Genomic DNA, 22,607 nt, shown 5'->3' with positions numbered 1-22,607 from the left:
AGTTTACAGGTTTTCTAGCACGTGAAGAACGTACCTGTCCTGGATTGACTACTATCCTTTTAAAATTCATGTCTCCCAGGAGCCTCAGAACTTGTGACCTGTTGGGAAACAGAGTTCTTGCTGATGTGATTAGTTGAGATTATTCTGGATTAGTAGATATAATGGTCATCTGAGTTAAATTCACCCATTCCAGTCCATCTTAGTTTGCTTATTTCTAGAATGTTGACCTTCACGCTTGCCATCTCCTGTTTGACCACTTCCAATCTGTGTTGATTCATGGACCTAACATTCCAGGTTCTTATGCAATATTGCTCTTTACAGCATCAAACCCTGCTTCTATCACCAGTCACATCCACAACTGGGTATTGTTTTTGCTTTGGCTCCATCCCTTCATTCTTTCTGGAGTTATTTCTCCACTGATCTCTAGTAGCATATTGGGCACCTACCGACCTGGGGAGTTCATCTTTCAGTGTCCTATGTTTTTGCCTTTTCATACTGTTCATGGGGTTCTCAAGGCAAGAATACTGAAGTAATTTGCCATTCCCTTCTCCAGTGGACCACAGAAGTAGAGGAAAACAATAGAATGAGAAAGACTAGAGATCTCTTCAAGAAAATTAGAAACACCAAGGGAACCTAACAGAAGCAGAAGTTATTAAGAAGAGGTGGCAAGAACACACAGAACAACTATACAAAAAAGATCTTCATGACCCAGGTAGTCATGATGGTGTGATCACTCAACTAGAGGCAGACATTCTGGAATGTGATGTCAAGCAGGCCTTAGCAAGCCTCACTACGAACAAAGCTAGTGGAGGTAATGGAATTCCAGTTGAGCTGTTTCAAATTCTCAAACATGATGCTGTGAAAGTGCTGCACTCAATATGTCAGCAAATTTGGAACACTCAGCAGAGGCCACAGGACTGGAAAAGGTCAGTTTTCGTTCCAATCCCAAAGAAAGGCAATGCCAAAGAATGCTCAAACTACCGCACAATTGCACTCATCTTACACACTAGTAAAGTAATGCTCAAAATTCTGCAAGCCAGGCTTCAGCAATACGTGAACCGTGAACTTCCAGATTTTCAAGCTGGTTTTAGAAAAAGCAGAGGAACCAGTGTTCAAATTGCCAGCATCTGCTGGATCATCAAAAAAGCAAGAGAGTTGCAGAAAAACATCTATTTCTACTTTATTGACTATGCCAAAGCCTTTGACTGTGTGGATCACAATAAATTGTGGAGAATTCTGAAAGAGGTGGGAATACCAGACCACTTGACCTGCCTCTTGAGAAACCTATATGCAGGTCAGGAGGCAACAGTTAGAACTGGACATGGAACAACAGACTGGTTCCAAATAGGAAAAGGAGTACGTCAAGGCTGTATATTGTCACTCTGCTTATTTAACTTATATGCAGAGTACATCATGAGAAATGCTGGGCTGGAAGCAACACAAGCTGGAATCAAGATTGCCAGGAGAAATATCAATAACTTCAGATATGCAGATGACACCACCCTTATGGCAGAAAGTGAAGAGGAACTCAAAAGCCTCTTGATGAAAGTGAAGGAGGAGAGTGAAAAAGTTGGCTTAAAGCTCAACATTCAGAAAACAAAGATCATGGCATCTGGTCCCATTACTTCATGGGAAATAGATGGGGAATCAGTGTCAGACTATTTGGGGGGCTCCAAAATCACTGCAGATGGTGACTGCAGCCATGAAATTAAAAGACACTCCTTGGAAGGAAAGTTATGACCAACCTAGATAGCATATTCAAAAGCAGAGACATTACTTTGCCATAAAGGTCTGTCTAGTCAAGGCTATGGTTTTTCCATAGCCTTGGATGTGAGAGTTGGACAATAAAGAAAAATGAGTGCCACAGAATTGATGCTTTTGAACTGTGGTGTTGAAGAAGACTCTTGAGAGTCCCTTGGAGTGCAGGGAGATCCAACCAGTCCATCCTAAAGGAGATCAGTCCTGGGTGTTCATTGGAAGGACTGATGTTGAAACTGAAACTCCAATACTTTAGCCACCTGATGCAAAGAGCTGACTCATTTGAAAAGACCCTGATGCTCAGAAAGATTGAGGGCAGGAAGAGAAGGGGACAACAGAGGATGAGATGGTTGGTTGGCATGACCGAGTCAATGGACATGATTTTGGGTAGACTCCAGGAGTTGGTGATGGACGGGGAGGCCTGGCATGCTGCGATTCATGGGGTTGCAAAAAGTCAGACACGACTGGGCAGCTGAACTGATTCTGGATTAGAGTGGACCCTGAACCTGTTGACTAGCATCTTTATAAGAAGGCTGTGTGAAGACAGAGGCAGAGATTTGAGTCATGTGTTGAGCCAAGGAGCAGCAAGGCTTGCTCTCAACCCCCAGAATTTAGGAGGGCCACGGGTCAGATTTCCCCCTTGGAGCCTTCAGAGGGAGCATGGGCCTGCTGACACCTTGAATTAAGGTTTCAATCCTCCAGACTGCAAGAGGGTAAATTTCTGTTGTTTTAAACCACCAGGTTTGTGGTAATATGTACAGCAGCCCTGGAAAACTAATATACCACCTCATCGTAGCCCTCTTCAAGACATAAGCACCAGATGGCTGACAGCTCTTTTAAAAAAGGATTCCTAGACCCATGGGGCCCCTCTATTGAGCTCAGAAACACCCACAGCAGCTGAGCAGAACCTGCTTCTCAGGGGCCTGAGCTCAGCTCTGTGGGGCCCTTCCTTTAAGCTTATTAAAAAATTCAAACCTCATTCTTTGGTCTGTCAGCCTTAGAGGTGGTAGTTTTTTCCTTCTTATTTCTACCTCATGATACCTTAGAGTTCTCTTTTCAACCTCTTTGTTACCGGTTTAGCAATTTCATGCTTACCAATTATTTACATCGATTTTCCAGTTCAGTCTCCTGACTGGATCCTGGCTGATTCACACCTCCCTAGTTTTAACTTCCATTGAAATTGCATCCTCTTGAGCTTCCTTTTGCTACATAGATTACTTCTCAATATACTCTGCTGATGGATCCTCTTCTTTTCAAGATTATCAGCTTCCAGTGATTCAGGGTATGGTCCTTCCCTCTCTTCTCTCCCTACACTCACGTCACTCTCTTGGTGATGAAGTCATCCATGCTTACAGCTGTAAAACCCACCTGGATGCTGTTGACTCCCCCAGTGTGTAGAGACTCTGTCCCTGAACTTCAACTACGTACTCAGCATCCCCAATGGATGCTTAATCAATGTATTAAGTGGAGTTTGTTAAAAAACTGAATTCTTGACCCCATTTCCCCACCCTCAAGCAAAACCTGCTGTTCCTGCATCCTGCTCCATCTCAGTATGTGGAAAATCCATCCTTCCTCTTGCTCTGTTTCCTCTTATGCTCCACATTAGGAAGTCCCTGTGCCTGCCTCTGCTTTCAAACTACATCCGGAATCTGACCATTTGTTAATATCTCTGCTACTGCCACCCCAGCCCCTGTCTGAACCATCTGAATTACTGCAATAGCTTCCCAGGTCTCTGCTTCTATTTGTTCTGTAGAACCCATTCTCAGCATAGGAACCAAAGGAATCTCTTAAAAGGAGGTCAGATCTCTTAAAAGGAAGTTAGAGCCTTCTCTACTCCAATCCCTGCAATCGTCCTCATCATACTCAGAATAAAAGCCAAAGTCTTTGCAAATGTCCAGAAGGCTTTATGTTACCTGACCCCTTGTTATCTTTCTGAGTCCGTCTCCCACTCTTCTATTCTAACACTCTGTTCCAAACACAGTGGCCTCCTTGCTATTCCTCTAATACACCAAGCACATGTGTGACTTAGAGATTTTGTTCTGTCTTCTCTGCCCTGAAATTCTTTCTCTGTGTGTCCTCTCAGATGACACTTATCTCCCTTAATTCACTCCTAAATCTCATATCAATGAGGCCCACCCCAGTTATTACTATGACATACCCCTCCCTGCTCACAATCCCCCTTACCTCGCTCTTTGTCTTTCATATGATAGGTTATCTTCTAATAAGCCATGTGGTTTATTGTAGCATATTTACTGTGTTTCTCCCCATGCAAGCATGAACACTCCCCACAGTAAGGACCTTGCCTGTCATTGCTGCATCCCAAGTGCCTAGAACAGTGCTTGACACATAGCAGAAAGGCAGTGAATATCTGCTGAATGTGAAAAGAATAAATGTATTTCCAGATCACCAATAGAAGCTCAAGAAGTGTGCTACACACTGGTTTAAAGTAGACCACAAAAATGAGAAGACACAGAATTAAACGCTGCCAGAAATGACCGAATAATCCAATGGAAAAATACACACCTCCAATATTGGACTTCTTAGGAAAATCCATAAGTGATCCAAAAATGATGTCAGTAACAAATTTTGAAGTATTCTAATTTGAGAGCAACAGAATGTTACAAAGGTGAGGATTTAAAACTTTTTGATTCATGAGTCCTGTGTTGCTTTTGTGAATCCTAAATGTTTAATATACAATAACACCTATTAATATTTCTCTAACTTATTGAACCCATTCAGAAAATGCTGTGGTAGAATAATGAACTGATATAAGAATCAGATTTTTACATACACATTTATATATAATTGCAAATGGTACCTTGGAATATTCAGATTATTTTTAACTGTACTTCCAATTGGCACTATGTTTGGCATTTAAGAATTGGTTACATAAGATATATGAGGAGTATTTGAAGACCCATAAGGGAGCACTTTTCTCAAAAGAATTAATTTTTGCAATATTTTGTTAGGATCGGCTGTTTTAAAATAATTCTTAGTTCTTGAAATCAGTAAAATATCTACAGATCCTTTTAAACTTTACTTTATACCTAAGTATGCAAAAAAACACATTTCAAGAAAAGATCACTCACATTTAGTCTACCCAACACTGCAGGCAAATGTTGAATATATTTGTTTTACAGGATTCTATTTTTGGAAGTGTTTGTCTACAATGAGCGTAGGGAACTTTTTAAAAGAGTCACTAATCCATGACTGACAGAGGGTGGGGACTCAACGACAAATCGTGTGATGTGAAAGCACCTTAAGAATTTTTTAAAGTATTTAGAAGGCATTTTTTTTAAAATACTTGTTTTTTTTTAACAAGATATATGATTAAACAATAATATGAAAATAGTAAAATAACTTCTGTAATGTAGTCCATTATAAGGGAGTGATGTCTCCTATGAAGGGATAAAGGAGGACGTAGGAATAAGGGAGCAGAGAGTTTCCAGTTCAGACATGAGGCTTATCATAAATGAGAGACATGGGCAACAAACATTAACAGAACTTACTCTAAAGAAATGTTTTAATATATATCTATATTTCTAAGCACAGGTGTGGTTGAAATTTTATTCTTCACCATATTTGAGGGGGAAAATAGCTTTCTATTCTAGAAAAATTATGTGTGTATACACTGTGTTTTCAGGCTGAAGCCTTAATTATCTTCTGCACCTTGACCTAGGGATCAAATGGAAATAAAATGTGAGTGCAGTATTCCCATCCTGAAGCAAATGGAGACAACTTGTTAATTCGGTTGACTGTGCTGAAAAAGAGAAAGCTGTGATGTCTGGCATTGTGTAGACAGACAAGAGGTTGCTCAGCTAATGTGCTGTGCCTGTGCAGTTTCCTATGGTTTCCGCTGTTGTCCTGCTGACTTTAGCCCAGGATCCCCCAGCCAGGAACTGGCAAACTAAAGGTACGAGTGCAGGCTGCCTAACTCTCTTTTCCTTGTGATGGTCTTTGTGAATTTATGTCAGCCCCTTGGAGGGGGACACGCCAAAGAAGAATTTGTGTTCAGGAACTAATTTTCAAGTCTTAGTTACTTGATGTCTCATTACATATGACTTTAAGTTACATGACAGTTCAGTGAAGGAGGAATGAAAGAAAGGAGAAAAGGAAAGCGATAGGAATGTTTCATATATGTCCATAAATATTCTATTTTTCTTCTTTCTGTGCTATTATCAGGAGATGTAAAGGGCTAAACCTCTGAGGTTACAAAAATTGTGCCACTTACTATGTCAAATGGTCAGTATCTCTCTGAGGCTTGAAATATGTGCCAACCTCATTTTGGAAATCAGAGAGAGAATGATGATAGGAAAACACTAATGAGATATGCTGTAGTTCTTAAGTATGGTCAAATACAGGTTCATTTTAATTACAGTCAGTTTTCTAATGGAATGAATCTTATGGGTTGAATTGCACACACACACACACCGCCCAAAAAGATGCATTAAAGCCCAAAGTCCCAGGATCTGTGTATGTGACTGTATTTGGAAATTGAGTCTTGATTGATTACAGATGTAATTGATTACAGATGTAATCAAGTTAGAATAAGGAAATCAGAGTGGACTCTAGTAGGACTAGTGTCCTTATGAGAAGAGGGAAGTTTGGACACGGACACATGGAGAACGCCACACGGCAAGACAGCAGAGCGATGGAGCCGCAAGCCAAGGACTGCTGGCCAGCATAAGAAACTAGGAGGACGCGCGGAGCAGTTCTCTCCTACAGAGTTTAGAGGAAGCACGGCCCTACCGACACTGGATTTCAGATGTTCAGTTAGATAGGAGCGAGACCAAAGCCCCCGGTTAGAGTAACAACCTTTTGCTTTCCCTTCTGTTATCTCGTTTTAAACTGCTGGGGCTCAGTACTGCTTTTGCTTCTGTGATCTTGCTTGCTCTTTCATCCATGGGAACGAGGGCTACCTGGGGAGGGGACAGATCTGAGCTGTTTGAGCGGGAATTTACCGTGTATAAAAGATACCCAGAACAAAGCAGGGGTGCTCAGCCTTTGGAGGTGACTATGCTGGGCCCGCACTGGTGCTGCATAAACCCTGATGTTCTGAGTCTCTTTCTGATGCCACAGTTTCTGTAAGTCTCCAGAACTATTCATCCATTTCTGTTGTTTTATGCCACATGGCAACTCTATATGTGTGTGTGTTTGTGTGTGTGTGTGTGCGCACACACCTGTGCATGAACTCAGTTGTGTCCAACTCTTTGTGACCCCATGGATTGTAACCCACCAGTCTCTTCTATCCATGGGATTTCTCCAGGCAAGGATACTGTAGTGAGTTGCCATTTCCTTCTGCAACTGATCTTCCTGACCCAGGAAGGTGGATTCTTTACCACTTCACCACCTGGGAAACCCTCTAGCAGCCCTAGGAAACAATAATACATTTCTGAACTTTATTAGTTTTACTCTTTTTTTTTTTTGAGTGGAGTCCCTAGAATTTTCTCTATCTAAGATGTATTAAGAAACTGACATGATGATTTGTGCCCAGAAGAGAGATTTCAAGACACGATGACTTAAGTTCTGATTTTCCATAGAAATAGGATAACAATTAGGGGTTCCATGTTGTTACCATCTATTCTTCAGAAGAATGACCACCCACAGTATTTTTCATCAACTCACAAATGTACTTGGTGTCTCCTTACTAAACAGCAAAGTGTTTTCTAGAGGGCTTGTCACAGAAGTGCCCTTTGTTTGGAACCGAGGACATGGAGTATCACTCGTGGGTGTGCTCTGCAACTGCAGGGCGTGGGGCATGAGGGTTCCAGCAGGGCAGCATCACTTGGGTGGAATTACTCTACTTCCCTGGGAAGTCAGAAGGCTGGGCACTCTCTCAAGCAAAGGCACGTCCCTGCTTGAGCTATCGATCTGCCTTAGCAGACCTCAGGATCTGTGGAGTTAACGTTTGGAATTGGACAGGCAAGAGCTGTGCAAGGGCCGCTGAGTTGTGGTCACTTGTGTTCCGCTGGGTCACAGGGCTTTGAGGCAGGTGTGCCTGAATGAGCTATGGGGTACAAGCCATCCTGTCAGCCTGCCAATCCTGGCAAAGCCCCGGAGCTCAGTTGATCTCAGTTTTACCTCCTTTTGCGCATTTTACGAAGAAATTGGATTGGGCAAGCCAGCCTGGGATGAAACATCAGAAAGCAGGCAAAGTGTGCCTGCTTGGTGAAGAGGTGCTAAGATCTTGTATTTGAGGTTCAGTGTGACTTTGTAGATGAAAGAGAACAGGATTTAGAGCAAGACGCTGAGCCTTGGCTTCATGGAAACCAGCGAGTCCCAGTACAGCCCTCACCTCGACCTCAACTTTTATCTATAGAACTGCTCTAAGTATGGGCTTCCCTGGTGACTCAGATGGTAAATGGGGATCCAGTGAGAAATTACTTTATAAATGTTGATGTACTATACAGGAGACACACCAAAACGCATCTTCTGAAGGCAAGGGCTGAGAGCTGAATAAGCCTGTATTGCAGATTCCTTATCGTGAGCTGTGAGAAAGCTTGCAAGAGACGGGTGAAGGGAGCAGATGAGCCTGATTGATTCTGCTTGTGTTTAGAGAGCTTTTCAGGATCTCTTAAATCATTAGGACCCAAAGCACTCACTTAAGCAAAAACTTCAGTTTAGAACAGATGAACCCATTTCCAGCCAGGGGAAAACAACCTACTTCCTGCATTTGCTTATTTCTTTTCAGACACACTGGGCAGATCCTCAGAGCCCAGACATCCCAGATATTCTGTTAAAGCCCAAGTTACTTGTCCTCTTTACCACAGATCTTTCAAAATCTGGTTCACGCACCTACTGGCATTGATTTAAAATCCACTGGAAGGTAAAGTCCACGCTCAGCCTTAGCCCTTCGTGCCTTCAAACAGGTGAGTGGAATGACTCTTCCCTCCTCCTCCTGTCCCGGCCCTTTGTGAGTTCAGTGTGCCCTGGATTCCAGCTAGTTGTGTGGGGTTGGAGCCCCAGCAGGGCGTGAATCCAGAAGGAAGAGGCTGCAAGCCCTCCTCCTGGGTCCCCACCTCACCCCTCTCTTGCACCCTTCTCCCACCCCTCCGCTTCTGTATGCCACAGGCACTCACAAGTCTCCTAATGTTACCATGGCCTGGGAGTTCTTTCTTTACTGGCCCTTTAAATGATACGTTCTTTCAACTAACTCTCTTTTTTTTATCTAGACCTGTTCTTAAGAATTTAGACCTCTCTTTCTTAAAAGAATCACATGTGATTTCCTTATGACTAGAAGGTGACGATTGAATGTTGAGGCCTTGGACTTTCCTGATGGCCCAGTGGTTAAGACTCCAAGCTTCCAATACAGGGGTGTGTGTTCCGTCCCTGGTGGGGAACTAAGATCCCACATGCTGTGCAGCACAGCCAAAAATGTTTGGTTTTAATTTAAAATTTTTTTTAAAAAAGTTGAAGACTTAAAATCACTACCTGTGAATTACGTGAATGAGAGTGAGAGAGGGTAGAGTGAGGCACTTTTCTAGAAAGGAAAGGTATTTTGCCCATCTCCCTCCACCTTGAATATTTCCAGCAGTGTAGCTCCATTTGAAGTGTGGCCTGTGGGACTGTTATAATTAGATTCCATCGCTGCTGATGGAGGCTAGAAGACCAAGGTAAGCATCTTTCCGCTGACCACATAGGCCGTGTGAACAGCAGAACACGGCCCAGCAAGAATATCAGACTAACTTGCCTTCCCGAGATTAGACCAAGAGACATGGAAATTAATTTGCTTTCTTGGAATCCTGCTGAGAAGCCATTGTGTTCATCTTGCTTCTGTGCTGTGGAAATTGCATTTGAGAGCAAGAAAAGACCTCTCTGTTTTTCTCAAGGGAGCCTTCTCCCTTTGGCAACACCAGAAAAAAATATTTTCTTTCCAGATGTGTCTCACCCCTGAAGAGGGTTCCCCAAGACTAGTCTTGAGTATGCTTCTTCGGTAGCATTTGGGGCAGCAGGGTCAGACATGCTCTTTCCTCTTATTGGAGGGAGAATGCACACTGTGTGCCAGCCAAGCAAAGGCTCTGAGAAGGTCTGTAAAAACAACAACAATGAAATTCACTTCTGTTTCATTTAGTGTTCCGTTCGTTGATTTAACAAATAATTTTGGAATGTGCCAGACATTCTTCTACATGCTGGGAATTGAGCCAGAACAAAACTGAAAAAGACCCTTTTCTCATGGAGATTATAGTTTTGGAGGAGAGCCAGACAATAAGCAAATAAAAAATATATAGTATATTGTTAGGTGGTGATAGATGGTAAGAAAAACAGCATAAAGGTCGGAACATGGTGATGTGGGGGCACTGTCTTAGTACGTGTGCAGCTCTACATGGAGGTGACATCTATGATGAGATAGGATGGATGGGGAGGTTGTAGTATTCCAAGCAGAGAGACTAGCAAGTGCAAAGGCCCTGAGGCAGAAGAGTGCCTGGCTTGTTGGAGCAGACTGGGTGGAGGAAAGGAAGTAAATGGAAGATGAGGCCAGAGGGGAGGCAGGCCTGGCTGTGTAGAAATAAAGGAAGTAAGGAGGAAGCCCTTGGGGGTTCTTGGTGTGGAAGTGCTATTCCTGCCCTACTTTTGGAAAGGATTTCTCTGGCTGCTCTGTGGAGAAGAGCCTCTAAAGGGCAAAAGTAGAACCAGGAATACTGGCAAGGAAGCAATTACAGTGTCCAGGTGTGATGGGATTTTGGCTGGAGTCAGGTGACAGGCAGTGGAGGGAAGTGACTAACCTCGTCTTACTCGTCCATAAAATCTCTTTTGGAGGAACGCTTTTTAATAGCTCTTGGAATGCATTTTGGGAAACGTGTATAAACAGGTGTTGATCATATATTTCTGTCAATCATGAAAGTACTCTTATACCTCCCTCCCTGTGCTAATTTGTAGTGGGTAACAATGTTGAAGATGTGAGGCATCCAAAGGCTAGTGGAGGAAACTAAGCATTTTAATTTGAGCAAGTACAGTCAAGGTTGAATTTGACTGTTGGCCTTAGAGGCGTGACAGGAGGTACTGGAAATCCATTTTTGCTTTTACTTGTATTTGTTATTTTTGTTTGCACACCTGCACCTGTATTCTGCACACACATGCGGGTGTACAAAAGGCCCTCACTACATCTTTCTGTGTGTTTTTTTTTTTTTAATTTCAGCATATAATGAGTTCATAGTATGGCCTTTGGTCGGGTGAGTCCTTGGTCTGTGAATGCTGTACTTGTCCATCTTTCGCCTGGTTAACTCAGTTTAGACCCTGCTCTATCCCATAATATTATAAAACTGAGAGAGTCATTTCCTAGGCAGGTTGATAAGAAGTCTAGGGGTGCCCAAGAAGAGAGAGGTCTGGAATTCTCAAAGAGAAAGAAAGGACAAACATTTTTTTCCCTCTACATTCCTTAGGGTTATATAACAATAATGTATCCTGCTTGAGGACAGTCTCTGGAAAAAACCTTTGGCTAATCCTGTTATCTTAAAATGTAAATTATGGGAGTAGGTCTAGTGAGGTCTTTACAACCTCCAGACATTCTTTTGATTCACTATAATAACTAATTTGACAGTATATACGTGGAGATTTGCTCAGTCGTGTCTGACTCTTTGCTACCCCATGGACTGTAGCCTACCAGGCTCCTCCCTCCATGGAATTCTGCAGGTAACAGTACTGGAGTGGGTTGCCATTTCCTTCTCCAGGGGATCTTCCCGACCCAGGGATCGAACCTCGGTCTCCTGCATTCCAGGCAGATGTTTTAACCTCTGAGCTACCAGGGAAGCAATAGAGAGTATATAACTCCATTGCTAACACTAGCAAGGGGGTACTCTTTCTGCCCTCTTCTGATGCCTATGTCAGAAGCTTTCTCTGTCTCCTTTATACTTTAATAAAACTTTATTACACAAAAGCTCTGAGCGATCAAGCCTCTTCTCTGGCCCCAGATTGAATTCTTCTCTGGAGGCCAAGAATCCCGGCATCTTTTCGTGGTTCAGCAACAGCCTTTCAATATATCATAATATCATAATACCGTGTGGCAGCATATAGCTTTTATCACATTGTAAGCCACTTATGTTTGATTGTTGGCCATATTCCTTGATGGTGAGGAGCTGTGCCTTTCGTTTCTGTATGCAGAGTCTAGGGAGAGTCTGGACTCTTCTGTTGAGCACGTGAGAAATAGCTATTGGTTGCAGTGAACAAGTGAGTGTCCAAGATTGCTTTGGGCACCAAGATTAAGAGACGAACCAAACCACAGATTCTTTGTTTAAAGACCTAGTGGTCTGATGGGTGGATGGATGAATTCTGACTTTTCCTGTGACTGTTGCTTTGGGCCCATATCTGTTCTCATACATTGGTTGGAAATTCAGTTAGCTCACTTGGGAGGACTAGATCAAGAACTCCTCCTTTCCCCCAGTATCTAACTTATCCACCCAAATTCCACAATTTACATATTTCCTTGAACCAAGGAATTCAAAGAGAAACTCCATAGCTACTTATTTACAATGTTGTGTGTGAATTAATTGAGCAACTCTTTTCCCCAATGACCACATAAGAGGGTGCTTTTTGGACAACAGAAAAGGGTGCCCATTCTGCAGGGGCTGCCTTGAGCATGCGGCAGTACCTTGTACCAAGAGGCAAACGTGGAACCCTGAGTCAGTGAATAGACAAGGCCTCTTGCTTCGTGAATCATGCTGTGGAGACTTGCGTACCAAGATACCTGGTTGATAAGGTTTTGTTTTTTTGTAAAAAAAAAATTTAAAAAAACACCTGGTTGGTTGCAAAAGTGTGCCTGCCTTGTGCCACAGAGCATGGGTGAAGGTGATGAGGATGTCTCCGGTGTCTTTCTTCTGGAGACCACGAGCCCCGGGAACAGTGAGTACAGTGTCCCTCGGGGTAAAGCCCTGGGGGTTTCATCCTGTGCTTGGAGGGAGGTGCTGAAGTAAACTAAGGCTGCCCAACGTGTCCAAGGGACCCTGCAAAATGAAGCATTTATAAAGCAAAACATGGGCACGGCAGAAAGAGCAAACGGGTCATCTCCAGGCGTTAAGGCGGGTGCTGTGCGAGCCTGGGTGGAACAGCGTCTGTCCCCTGCACCTGCTGACATCCAAGTGAGCTAACTGAGGTCCAGGAGAGGGCGTTTTGCTGTTATCAGTGTAATGTGAATGAGGCCGACTTGCTTTTAAATTGTATTAAGACTGCAAACATGTTCATCACATTGCCTGATTCGCTCAAAAAGGGCAAGAAGAGACAGGATGACAGTCATTCTTTTTGGAGCTTTTCTTGCAGCGAAACCTTAGTGTGTGTCTTAGCAACAGCCACAAACACCCAGGGCAAGTCTTTTCTGAAAGAGTTGCTGGCCCTGATGACTCCCCAGCCCATGCTCCTGGCTGGAGAAGAGCGCGGCCAACCTTCATTTAATGGTCATTTTTCCTTTCAAAACAGGAAATTGCCAGCGTTCTTCCTGCTGGACAGTGACTTATATTATAAATTACATTGTTTTATTCTTCTTTAATTCCAAGTAAATCAGCAGTGACCGGGAAGGTGCCATGGGCCAAGTGTTGCCTTTTGGTGTTATTTTGTTTAATCCCCTCCAACAGCATTTTTATTCCCCATCTTACAGGTAATGCAGTTGAGGAGTTAAGAACACAGATAACATGCTTAGTGTCACAAAAAGTGGTAAGTGGCAAAAGCAGTATTAGAACCCAGTGTGCAAGGGTGAAAGTGAAAGTGTAAGTCACTTAGTTGTGTCCGACTCTTTGCGACCCCATAGACTATACAGTCTATGGAATTCTCCAGGCCAGAATACTGGAGTGGGTAGCCTTTCCCTTCTCCAGAGGATCTTTCCAACCCAGGGGTCGAACCCAGGTCTCCCACATGGGGGGCAGGTTCTTTACCAGCTGAGCCACAGGGAAGCCCCAGAATACTAGAGTGGGTAGCCTTTCCCTTCTCCATAGGATCTTCCCAACCCAGTAATCGAACTCGGGTCTCCTGCATTGCAGGCGGATTCTTTACCAACTGAGCTATCAGGGAACCCAGGTATGTGTTTGGCTCACAAAAAAGGTGACTGTTTATATCTAACCATTTAGGTCATTCTGATTTGCCTAGGACACCCATTTGCTCAAGAGATGTTGTGGAGATGGTGTATGTGATTCTCTTATGTGATTCATCTTTTTGTCTAAGTAATTGCCTGACGCTAGTATTTGACTGGCTCTATAGCCAATTTTTAAACATGCAATTTTAAACTTTTTTATAAATTGCTTGGGTCTTTTTTTTTCTTTCTTTCTTCTAATTCCGGTGATGGGCAAGCAGAGGAAACTGAAACTAGTCTCATTTTGTCATAAGTCTGATGAGAGAGTGAGTGAATGTGGAGAAGGGTAAATGATCACAGGTTGTTATTAAGCCCGGGTGGTGCTAGTGCTTAAGAGCCTGCTTGCTAATGCAGGAGACACAAGAGACACAGGTTCGAACCCTGGGTTGGGGACATTCCCTGGAGAAGGTCATGGCAACCCACTCCAGTATTCTTGCCTAGAGAACCCCATGGACAGAGGAGCCCAGTGGGCTACAGTCCACAGAGTTGCAAAGAGTCAGACATAACTGAAGCAACTTAAAACACACATAGAACATGTACGACTTGAATTTTTCTCTTTGATGACTCTGTACTGAGGAACTTGTCTTCCAGCTGTCCTCCTCCTTCCTCAAACCTGTCTTCAAAGACGTCTAATTAATGCTGCTTTTATTTTGAAGTCGTCATATCCGTGATCAAATGGCTGTAGTCAGAATAAAGATCACAACAGATGTGAAAGAGTGGGGCTGAAGAGATACAGTAAAAGAAAAAAGGTATTCCCAGTGTTTAATAAAACCAACAGGGTGTTTTTAAGATATATTCATCTAGACCTCCTACTCTGAACCCATCCCGTTGAGAGTAAAACCTCAGGTCCCCACTGTGATCTCAAAGCCTCGGCGATTTGTCCCCAGCCTCTTCCCTCGTCATCCCTCCCAGAGTCCGCTCCCTGCCGGTCCCCACCTGTGGCCGCTGCTCCTGCTGCTCTGGGAGCCTGGGAGCCCTGGTGAGCAGCAGTGGCTTGTGACCCACACAGTCAGAGGCTTTAGCGTGGTCAGGGAAGCAAAGTAGATGTTTTTCTAGAATTTCCTTGCTTTTTCTATGACCCAGTGGATGTTGGCAATTTCATCTCTGGTTTCTCTGCCTTTTCTAAATCCAGCTTGTACATCTGAAAGTTCTTGGTTCACGTACTATTGAAGCCTAGCTTGCAGGATTTTGAGCATTTACCTTGCAAGCATGTGAGATGAGCACAATTGTGTGGTAATCTGAACATTCTTTGGCATTGCTTTTCTTTGGGATTGGAGTGGAAACTGACCTTTTCCAGTCTTGTGGCCACTGCTGAGTTTTCCAAATTTGTTGACATATTGAGTGCAGCACTTTAACAGCATCATCTTTTAGGATTTGAAATAGCTCAGCTGAAATTCCATCACCTCTACTAGCTTTGCTTGTAGTAATGCTTCCTAAGACCCACCTGACTTCACACTCCAGGATGTTTGACTCTAGGTAAGTGACCACACCATTGTGGTTATCTTGGTCATTAAGATCTTTTTTGTACAGTTCTTCTTTGTATCTTTCTGGGGGCCACCATTGAATTCACTAAAAACTTTAATACAACAATGGGCAAAGGATAAAGATTTCACAAAGAGATGTTTAATTTCACTAGTAATCAAATGCAACTTAAAATGATAAACAGGCAAAAATCATAGAAATAGGAGCTTTCCTACATGTGTTTAGAATTTGTACATGGCCACAGCCTCTCTGAAGGACAGTGTGATATATATAAACATCATCAAAACTAGGCATCTCTTTAACCTCAGGAATTCCCAGTAAGATCTACCACAGTGATGCACATTACCACATTCTTCCATATCTCTGCAAATATGGAAATTTAGAGCTGAACTACTCATTGAAAAATTAGTTCAGATCATTGTGAGCCTGATAGGGCTCTAGCAGAGGCAAGCTCAAAGTGAAAAGTGAAAGTGTTAGTTGCCCAATTGTATCTGACTCTTTGTGACCACATGGATTGTAGCCCACTAGACTCCTCTGTCCATGGAATTCACCAGGCAATAATATTGAAGTGGGTAGCCATTCCCTTTTCCAGAGGATCTTCCCACCCCAGGGATCAAACCCTGGTCTCCCACATTGCAGGAACATTCTTTACCATCTGAGCCATAGCCTGTAGGAGAAAACCAGACAAGCAAACGCTAAAGGGAAGCCTCCACAACTTCAGGTCCAAGCAGGAGAGGATTCCTATAGAACCAGAGTTATGAATTGCTGATCTGGCCTCAGGACCCTTTTTTCACGCTTAAAAATTATTAAAGACTGAAGAACGTTCATTTTTGTAGATTGTATCTATTGATATTTACCATATTAAGAAACTAAAACTGTGAAACTTTTAAAACACCAGAAACTACAAGTACACAAGCTGTTAACCATCAGAGAAATGATGTCATCACACAGCTTGTTGCCTCTGGAAAATACCACTATACACTCACGAAAAACTGAGAGTGAAAATGTTCAATAACATCTTTCTATTCTTATGAAAGTTATTTTGACCTCACAGTTTCCTTGAATGTTCTTGGGGGTTTCCTGGTGATTCCAGATTGAGATTTGAGAACTACTTCTCAAATTTGAGAAGATAGGCTCCCAGCCAAGAACTACTAAACATGTAATGGAGTCCTATTACTCTTTAAGATATTCTAACCCTGTGAATGGGGAAAATTCATAGTGGAAGAGTCAGAGTTAATAGAGTAGTCTGAGAAGGGCTTCAAGTCCGTGTGTACCATAAGATTTAAGTTAATTACAAGCTCAGGCATCGTCATGGCCTAAAGATTGAAAGTAGGAATCTCTGGGTTGTAAAAATACATACTGTTTTATTCTTTGTCATTTTTCTGAATTTTCCAGTTATTTCTTGTGTATTTTAGTTTTGCAATCAAAAAGAATATTGTTGCATTAAATTGAATCCAGATACTTCCTCAAGAGAGTACTGCTCACTTTGACTCAAGAATATTCTTTCAACAAGAGGTCTAGGATCTTCAGAAAAGTTCATGTATATAAGCTGGTTTGTTATTTGGTTTAAAGTCTTTAGATTTCACTGCTGTGAAATTTGTAGAGTTATAGACAACTGTTGAGGTGAGTTTATGCTGGCTTAGGAGAGCTGTTCCTCATAGAGCAAATTTATTGTGTCAAAACTGCATAAAAGAAATATTAAATATACTTAAAATTTTCTGGCTCTTTGAAGGACTTATTACTTCAAAAATATGCAGGTATGCTAAATACTCTATTTTTGTAGATAGTCTATTTAAAAATCATAAGGATTACTTTTTGAAAACTTAGTTTCAGTTTTTTATAAACTTGAAAGAAACACTGTTTCATTTTAAAAATGTTATTTTAGTGTAGACTTTCTGGTTTTATCCTGTTTCCCGCAATTAACTCTAATTACTGAGTTTTATGATATTTCATAATAGAGACATTAAAATTTTAAAGGATCTTGGTACTTATCTTAATGCAGTATTGCTCATGATGTATAATGAAGGCTGCTTTTTTTTTATCCCCTATTTTGAGGATAGGGGCATTCTGTTATTAGGAAGATTTGGGAAATGGTTGGATAACACATTTACACAAAGTTCTTTATAATAAGCTTTGCACTGTGGTGCTCCTGGAAAAGAATATATGAAGTCAGAAATAGAAATTTCCCAATTGCTTTGGCTGTAGAACTTTTTATTCTCACAGCACCTAGGTGGTCCACTTGCACTCTGGGGAGAGTTGTCTGCTAAGACAGACAACTCCCTCATGAGGTGGGAAATGAGAGAGCTGGCCCTGCTATGGTGCTTGCGTCCTCATTTATTAACGCTGCTTTATAGTGTTCTAGTTTACTGGGTTCCTCTTTTCAAGGAGCTGACACTCCAGTAGGGAAGACCGTGGCATTCATTGTTGTTCTCTTGCTTAGTCGTGTCTGGTTCTTGGTGACCCTATGGACTGCAGCACACCGGGCTTCCCTGTCCTTCACCGTCTCCTGGAGCTTGTTCAAACTCATGTCCTTTGAGTCAGTGTTGCCGTCCAACCGTCTCATCCTCTGTTGTCCCCATCTCCTTCTGCCCTCAATCTTTCCCAGCATCAGGGCCTTTTCTAATGACTCAGCTCTTCTCATCAGGTGGCCGAAGTATTGGAGCTTCAGCATTCATGGGTAACCGTCAAGGAAGACATGATTCCATGTCAGGAGGGAACCAAGCATGCTGAACTGGGAATCTGTGATAGCTTAAGCAAAAAATAAAAGAAAAAACTTCACGAGAGAGGTGGCCTTGACCTGCCGCTTGAAGAGTGGGAATATACACATAAGTTCAGAAGTTTGGAGAGGAAGAGGCATCCTTAAGTAACAAGAGTCTGCTGTCAAAAATCTGGACAGGCTGGGATGGTGGGTCAGTATCTATTCCTTCAGCTCAAACTGTGTTCTTCTCTTTCCCAAAATCGTTTTTTCAGAATGCTGTCTCACTGCAGATAGGGGTTTGTGCATTTTAATGCCGGTTACCTTCAAATATCATTACTACTTCACAAGGCTAAGCTATATAAAGTAGCAATGTGGATGTTTTTACACAGTATGTGGAGCTTCTACAAGGCCATGTCCATCTTCTAATCTTTCTGCTGTCTCCAGAGCCTGGCTCCAGGCCACTGAAATCTGGAGCTCAGTATGCTGATCTTTTTTTTGTAGATTGTTAATATAAAGGACAGAGGTTTCAAACCCGTGCTGAAGAAGCCTTTCAACAAACATTTCTTGCCAGAATAAACATAAGTACATGGTGTACAGCATCAGATTCTCTTGGACTATATTTTTTTAATATGCATAAAAATAGAGCATGTTATTGAATGTAAATTATATCTCAATAAAAATGATTTTAAGATTTTTTTGAGAATCACCATTTTCAGACATATGAAACAGAAGATGTATCTAGTTGTTTACAACCAACTCTGCATGTAGTGTGGGTGGTTATGAATATGAAATATTTCCATTGTTTCTGACATTAATCGTGAATTAAAATGTGTATTAGTTTGGAGTAATGCATTATTGTTGTTACTGTTCCATTGCTCAGTTGTGTCCAACTCTGCAACTGCATGGACCGGAGCATGCCAGTCTCCTCTGTCCTTCACTGTCTCCTGAAGTTTGAGCAAATTCATGTACATCAAATCAGTGATGCTATCTAACCGTCTCATCTTCTGCCACCCCCTTCTCCTTTTGCCTTCAATCTTTGGTGACCACAGTATTAGAGCTTCAGCTTCAGCATCAGTCCTTCCAATGAATATTCAGAGTTGATTTCATTTAGTCACATTAATTACTGTTTATTAGAAGAAGCAATTGTTGAAGCTTCCCATTACTAACAGGCAGGCTGTTCACGGGTAGCATGTTACAGGGGCTTGGGTTCTGCTTTCACACTCACCAGTGTTTTCCTTTAATGGTGTTTTTGGTGCTGTTGTGCCCAGGAAGCAGCTGATGTGCTGTGTCTGATATAATCATCCATTTATGGATGGTAGACCAGTTGGCTTTACTTACTGTGTGACATGTTTTCATTTTGTGTCTTGTTTTAAAAGTAGGAAACCTGTCTCCATTGCCAGCATCATTTATCCTCATTCTCCCTTCTCTCTTTTCCTGCCTGCTCCTTCAGTTTCGGGGTGCTCCACCCTCAGCCTCTTTTCCCACTCCCTTTGCATCTTCTCTCTCGTGGATCCTTCCATCTCTCCCTCTCCCTCACCTCTCAGCTCTCCGAAAAAAAAAAAGAAAGATAAGGGAGAACAAACAGGAACATCCTTCATGAATACATTTGGGAAAAAAAAGCCTTATAATCATATATTTATGTTCATTTCATTTTTTCATCTTCCAAAACACAGGCCTGAGCAGAGCCATGCTTCTGTTTTGCCTACTAGCCATTTGTAGGTATTTGGTAGTAATGATGCCCAATTCATTGATAAAGAAGCATCTTTTTGTCTGTTTTGCTAAGTTTATTTGTCATGTCTGGATGAGTAGTTTAAATGTATGTTTGTAATAGCCACTTACCAAGTGTTTCACACAGGATGCAAAAGAACAAAGTAAAAATGACCATTATATAAATCAGGGTTTAGAATGCTGCTGCAGCCCAAGGCTTGGCAGATTAATGATGCAGGAGAATGACTTTACTTTCATATCATTTCTGTAGAAGGTGGGCTTGATATTGGCCACCAGAGAGGACAACTCAGCAGACAAGTGAAAGAAGTCAGCCCGAGTGTAATGAGCTGAGACAGAGGGGCGCTGTCCGTGAGAAAAGAAACCCAGTGATGGGTCAGGGGAGGCTGCTGACTCTGGTGTCCAAGGAGGCAGATAACTGCAGTCAGACAAGGCGGGAGGGAGTGTGTGCACCGGCATGTGTGAGACAGGGATTAGAGATGAAGATGGTGGGGACAAAGCCTGGGGTTCTTACAGGGCAGGTTGGGAAGGGATACCACATTTGGCTTACCTGTCTCTGCTGGCCTGGGGGTGGATCCTGAAGTGGCATATCCCTGCTGGACAATCCACGTGTTTAGTTCAATGACTATCAAAGTGTATGTGAAGTCATTTGACAAACCCTGCCAATTTGCTACAGATATGACTGCCGTACTGGGGGGAAATACTCATTGTCTGTTTTCGGTGCCGTGTGAGTCTCTGTTATCATTTATTGAAAGGAGATACAAAAAAGGTAGAAGGGAAGTGTGTTTTATAAATATTTGTAGGCATAACTCAGAGATATGACGGGTTTGGTTCCAGACCACCACAGTAAAGTGAATATCGCAATAAAGCAAATCATGCAAATTTTTTGGTTTCCCAGTGCTTGTAAATTTATGTTTATATTATACTGTAATTGATTACCTGTGGTATAGCGTTATATCTAAAAGAATAATGTATAATACCTTAATTAAAAATACTTTGTTGCTAAAAATGCTATCACTTTTGAGCTTTTAGAAAGTCATGGTAATAACATCAAAGACCCCTAGTCACAGATCACATAACAAATACAATAATAATTTAAAAGTTTGAAGTATTACAGAAATTTCCAAAATGTAACAGAGAAACAAAATGGGCAAATGTTGTTGCAAAAATGGTGCCGGTAGATTTGCTTGACTGAGGATTATCACAGAACCTTCAATTTGTTGAAAAGGCAGTATCTGCAAAGTACAATAACGCAAAGTACAGTAAAATGAGATGTGCCTGAATATGACCCGATAGCATTATATGTAGGGATACTTGCTTGCACTTTTTAGTTTTGTTTTTTTTTTTTCATTGTGAGGAAATGAGGTCAGACTGGATTCTTTTATTATTCTGGGTTTGCCTTTGCAGAATATGTATATACCTGCAAGCAATATTATTTTTCTCAGAGTCTTTCTAGCACTTTCAGAATATGTTGAATGTACTTATAAAGGTGCAAGATATTTCATTGTATTTTCAGGGGAATGCTTGTGCATTATATGCAAAGTTACCCAGGAGACAGAGTTCCTTAAAAACGAAACAGTAATAATAATAGCAAAACCCTAAATACTCTAAGTTCTGATGACACTTGAGTAGAGAACCAGCAAACAGTGTGCTCAAAAGGAAGGAAAAGCTAATTCTGTATGTTAATCTGTGGGGTCAGTGAAAAGAGACCAAGAACTAGATGGTGGAAAAGGCATTGAAACAAACAATAAATATCTTCTGTGGGTCTTCTTCTTTTGCAGTTCCATTCTGAACTCGAAGTGGATGATGCCGTCAGGACTGAACCACTGACCAGAGTCTGTGAAAAATTCCCACCTTCTCACTGGCCATCAGTTGAGATAAGATGGAAGACTCTTATAAGGATAGGACTTCACTGATGAAGGGTGCCAAGGACATTGCCAGAGAGGTGAAGAAACAGACCGTAAAGAAGGTGAATCAGGCAGTGGACCGGGCCCAGGATGAATACACCCAGAGGTCCTACAGCCGATTCCAAGACGAGGAGGAGGACGATGACATTTATCCGCCAGTGGAAACCTACGATGGAGAGGCCAATGATGACGAAGGCTCCAGTGAAGCTACTGAGGGTCACGATGAAGAGGATGAAATCTACGAAGGGGAGTATCAGGGCATCCCCAACATGGACCAAGGGAAAGACAGCATCGTGTCGGTAGGGCAGCCCAAGGGCGATGAGTACAAGGACCGCCAGGAGCTGGAGTCGGAGAGGAAAGCGGACGAGGAAGAGCTCGCCCAGCAGTACGAGCTGATAATCCAGGAGTGTGGCCATGGGCGCTTTCAGTGGGCCCTTTTCTTTGTTCTGGGCATGGCCCTGATGGCGGACGGCGTGGAGGTGTTTGTCGTGGGCTTCGTGTTGCCAAGCGCTGAGACAGACCTGTGCATACCAAATTCGGGATCCGGATGGCTAGGTGAGTGCATCCCAGCAGAGAGACACACTCTGAAACTGCTCTATTTGTTGAGGACAGTTAACAAATTGAATACCTCCTTTCCATATGGAGGCCTGCATTTGTTCCCGACATTTGAACAATTTAAAACATGCAAAGGAATCAAAAGAATGGTGCAGTGATACCCATAGATTTCTACCTATTTCTAACTTAGATTCTATAGTTAACATTTACTTTATTTTCTTTATCACCTAGCCACCTATCTATCTATCCATCAATCCCACTTTTATTTTTATGCATTTCAAGGTAAGTTAGAGCAATATATTTTTAACTTACACTGTTATAAATGTTGCATTAGGTTCTCCTTAATTAACTTCAAAAGACATGCCCTTGGAAGTTAATAAAGCTATTACGTGACACTTATCTGACATTTTTCTAAATATAGAGGTTAATT

At 42.2% G+C, this 22,607-nt stretch overlaps 1 protein-coding gene across 1 annotated transcript in view; it reads left to right on the top strand.

Annotated features, from left to right (window-relative positions):
• The first annotated feature begins 21,501 nt into the window (after positions 1–21,501).
• The window catches only part of LOC120860952 (synaptic vesicle glycoprotein 2C-like), a 169,344-nt gene continuing 168,238 nt past the window's right edge, over positions 21,502–22,607 (top strand). Inside the window, exon 1 of the mRNA XM_040236661.1 lies at positions 21,502–22,177. Within this exon, the coding sequence (XP_040092595.1) occupies positions 21,598–22,177 (580 nt within the window). The 5' untranslated portion in view covers positions 21,502–21,597. The remainder of the gene's footprint in view (positions 22,178–22,607) is intronic.

The sequence above is a fragment of the Oryx dammah genome, unplaced genomic scaffold (genome assembly GCF_014754425.2).
Source record: "Oryx dammah isolate SB20612 unplaced genomic scaffold, SCBI_Odam_1.1 HiC_scaffold_11210, whole genome shotgun sequence".
In the NCBI taxonomy this organism is placed as follows: domain Eukaryota; kingdom Metazoa; phylum Chordata; class Mammalia; order Artiodactyla; family Bovidae; genus Oryx; species Oryx dammah.
This window is presented reverse-complemented; position numbering and strand designations above follow the sequence as displayed.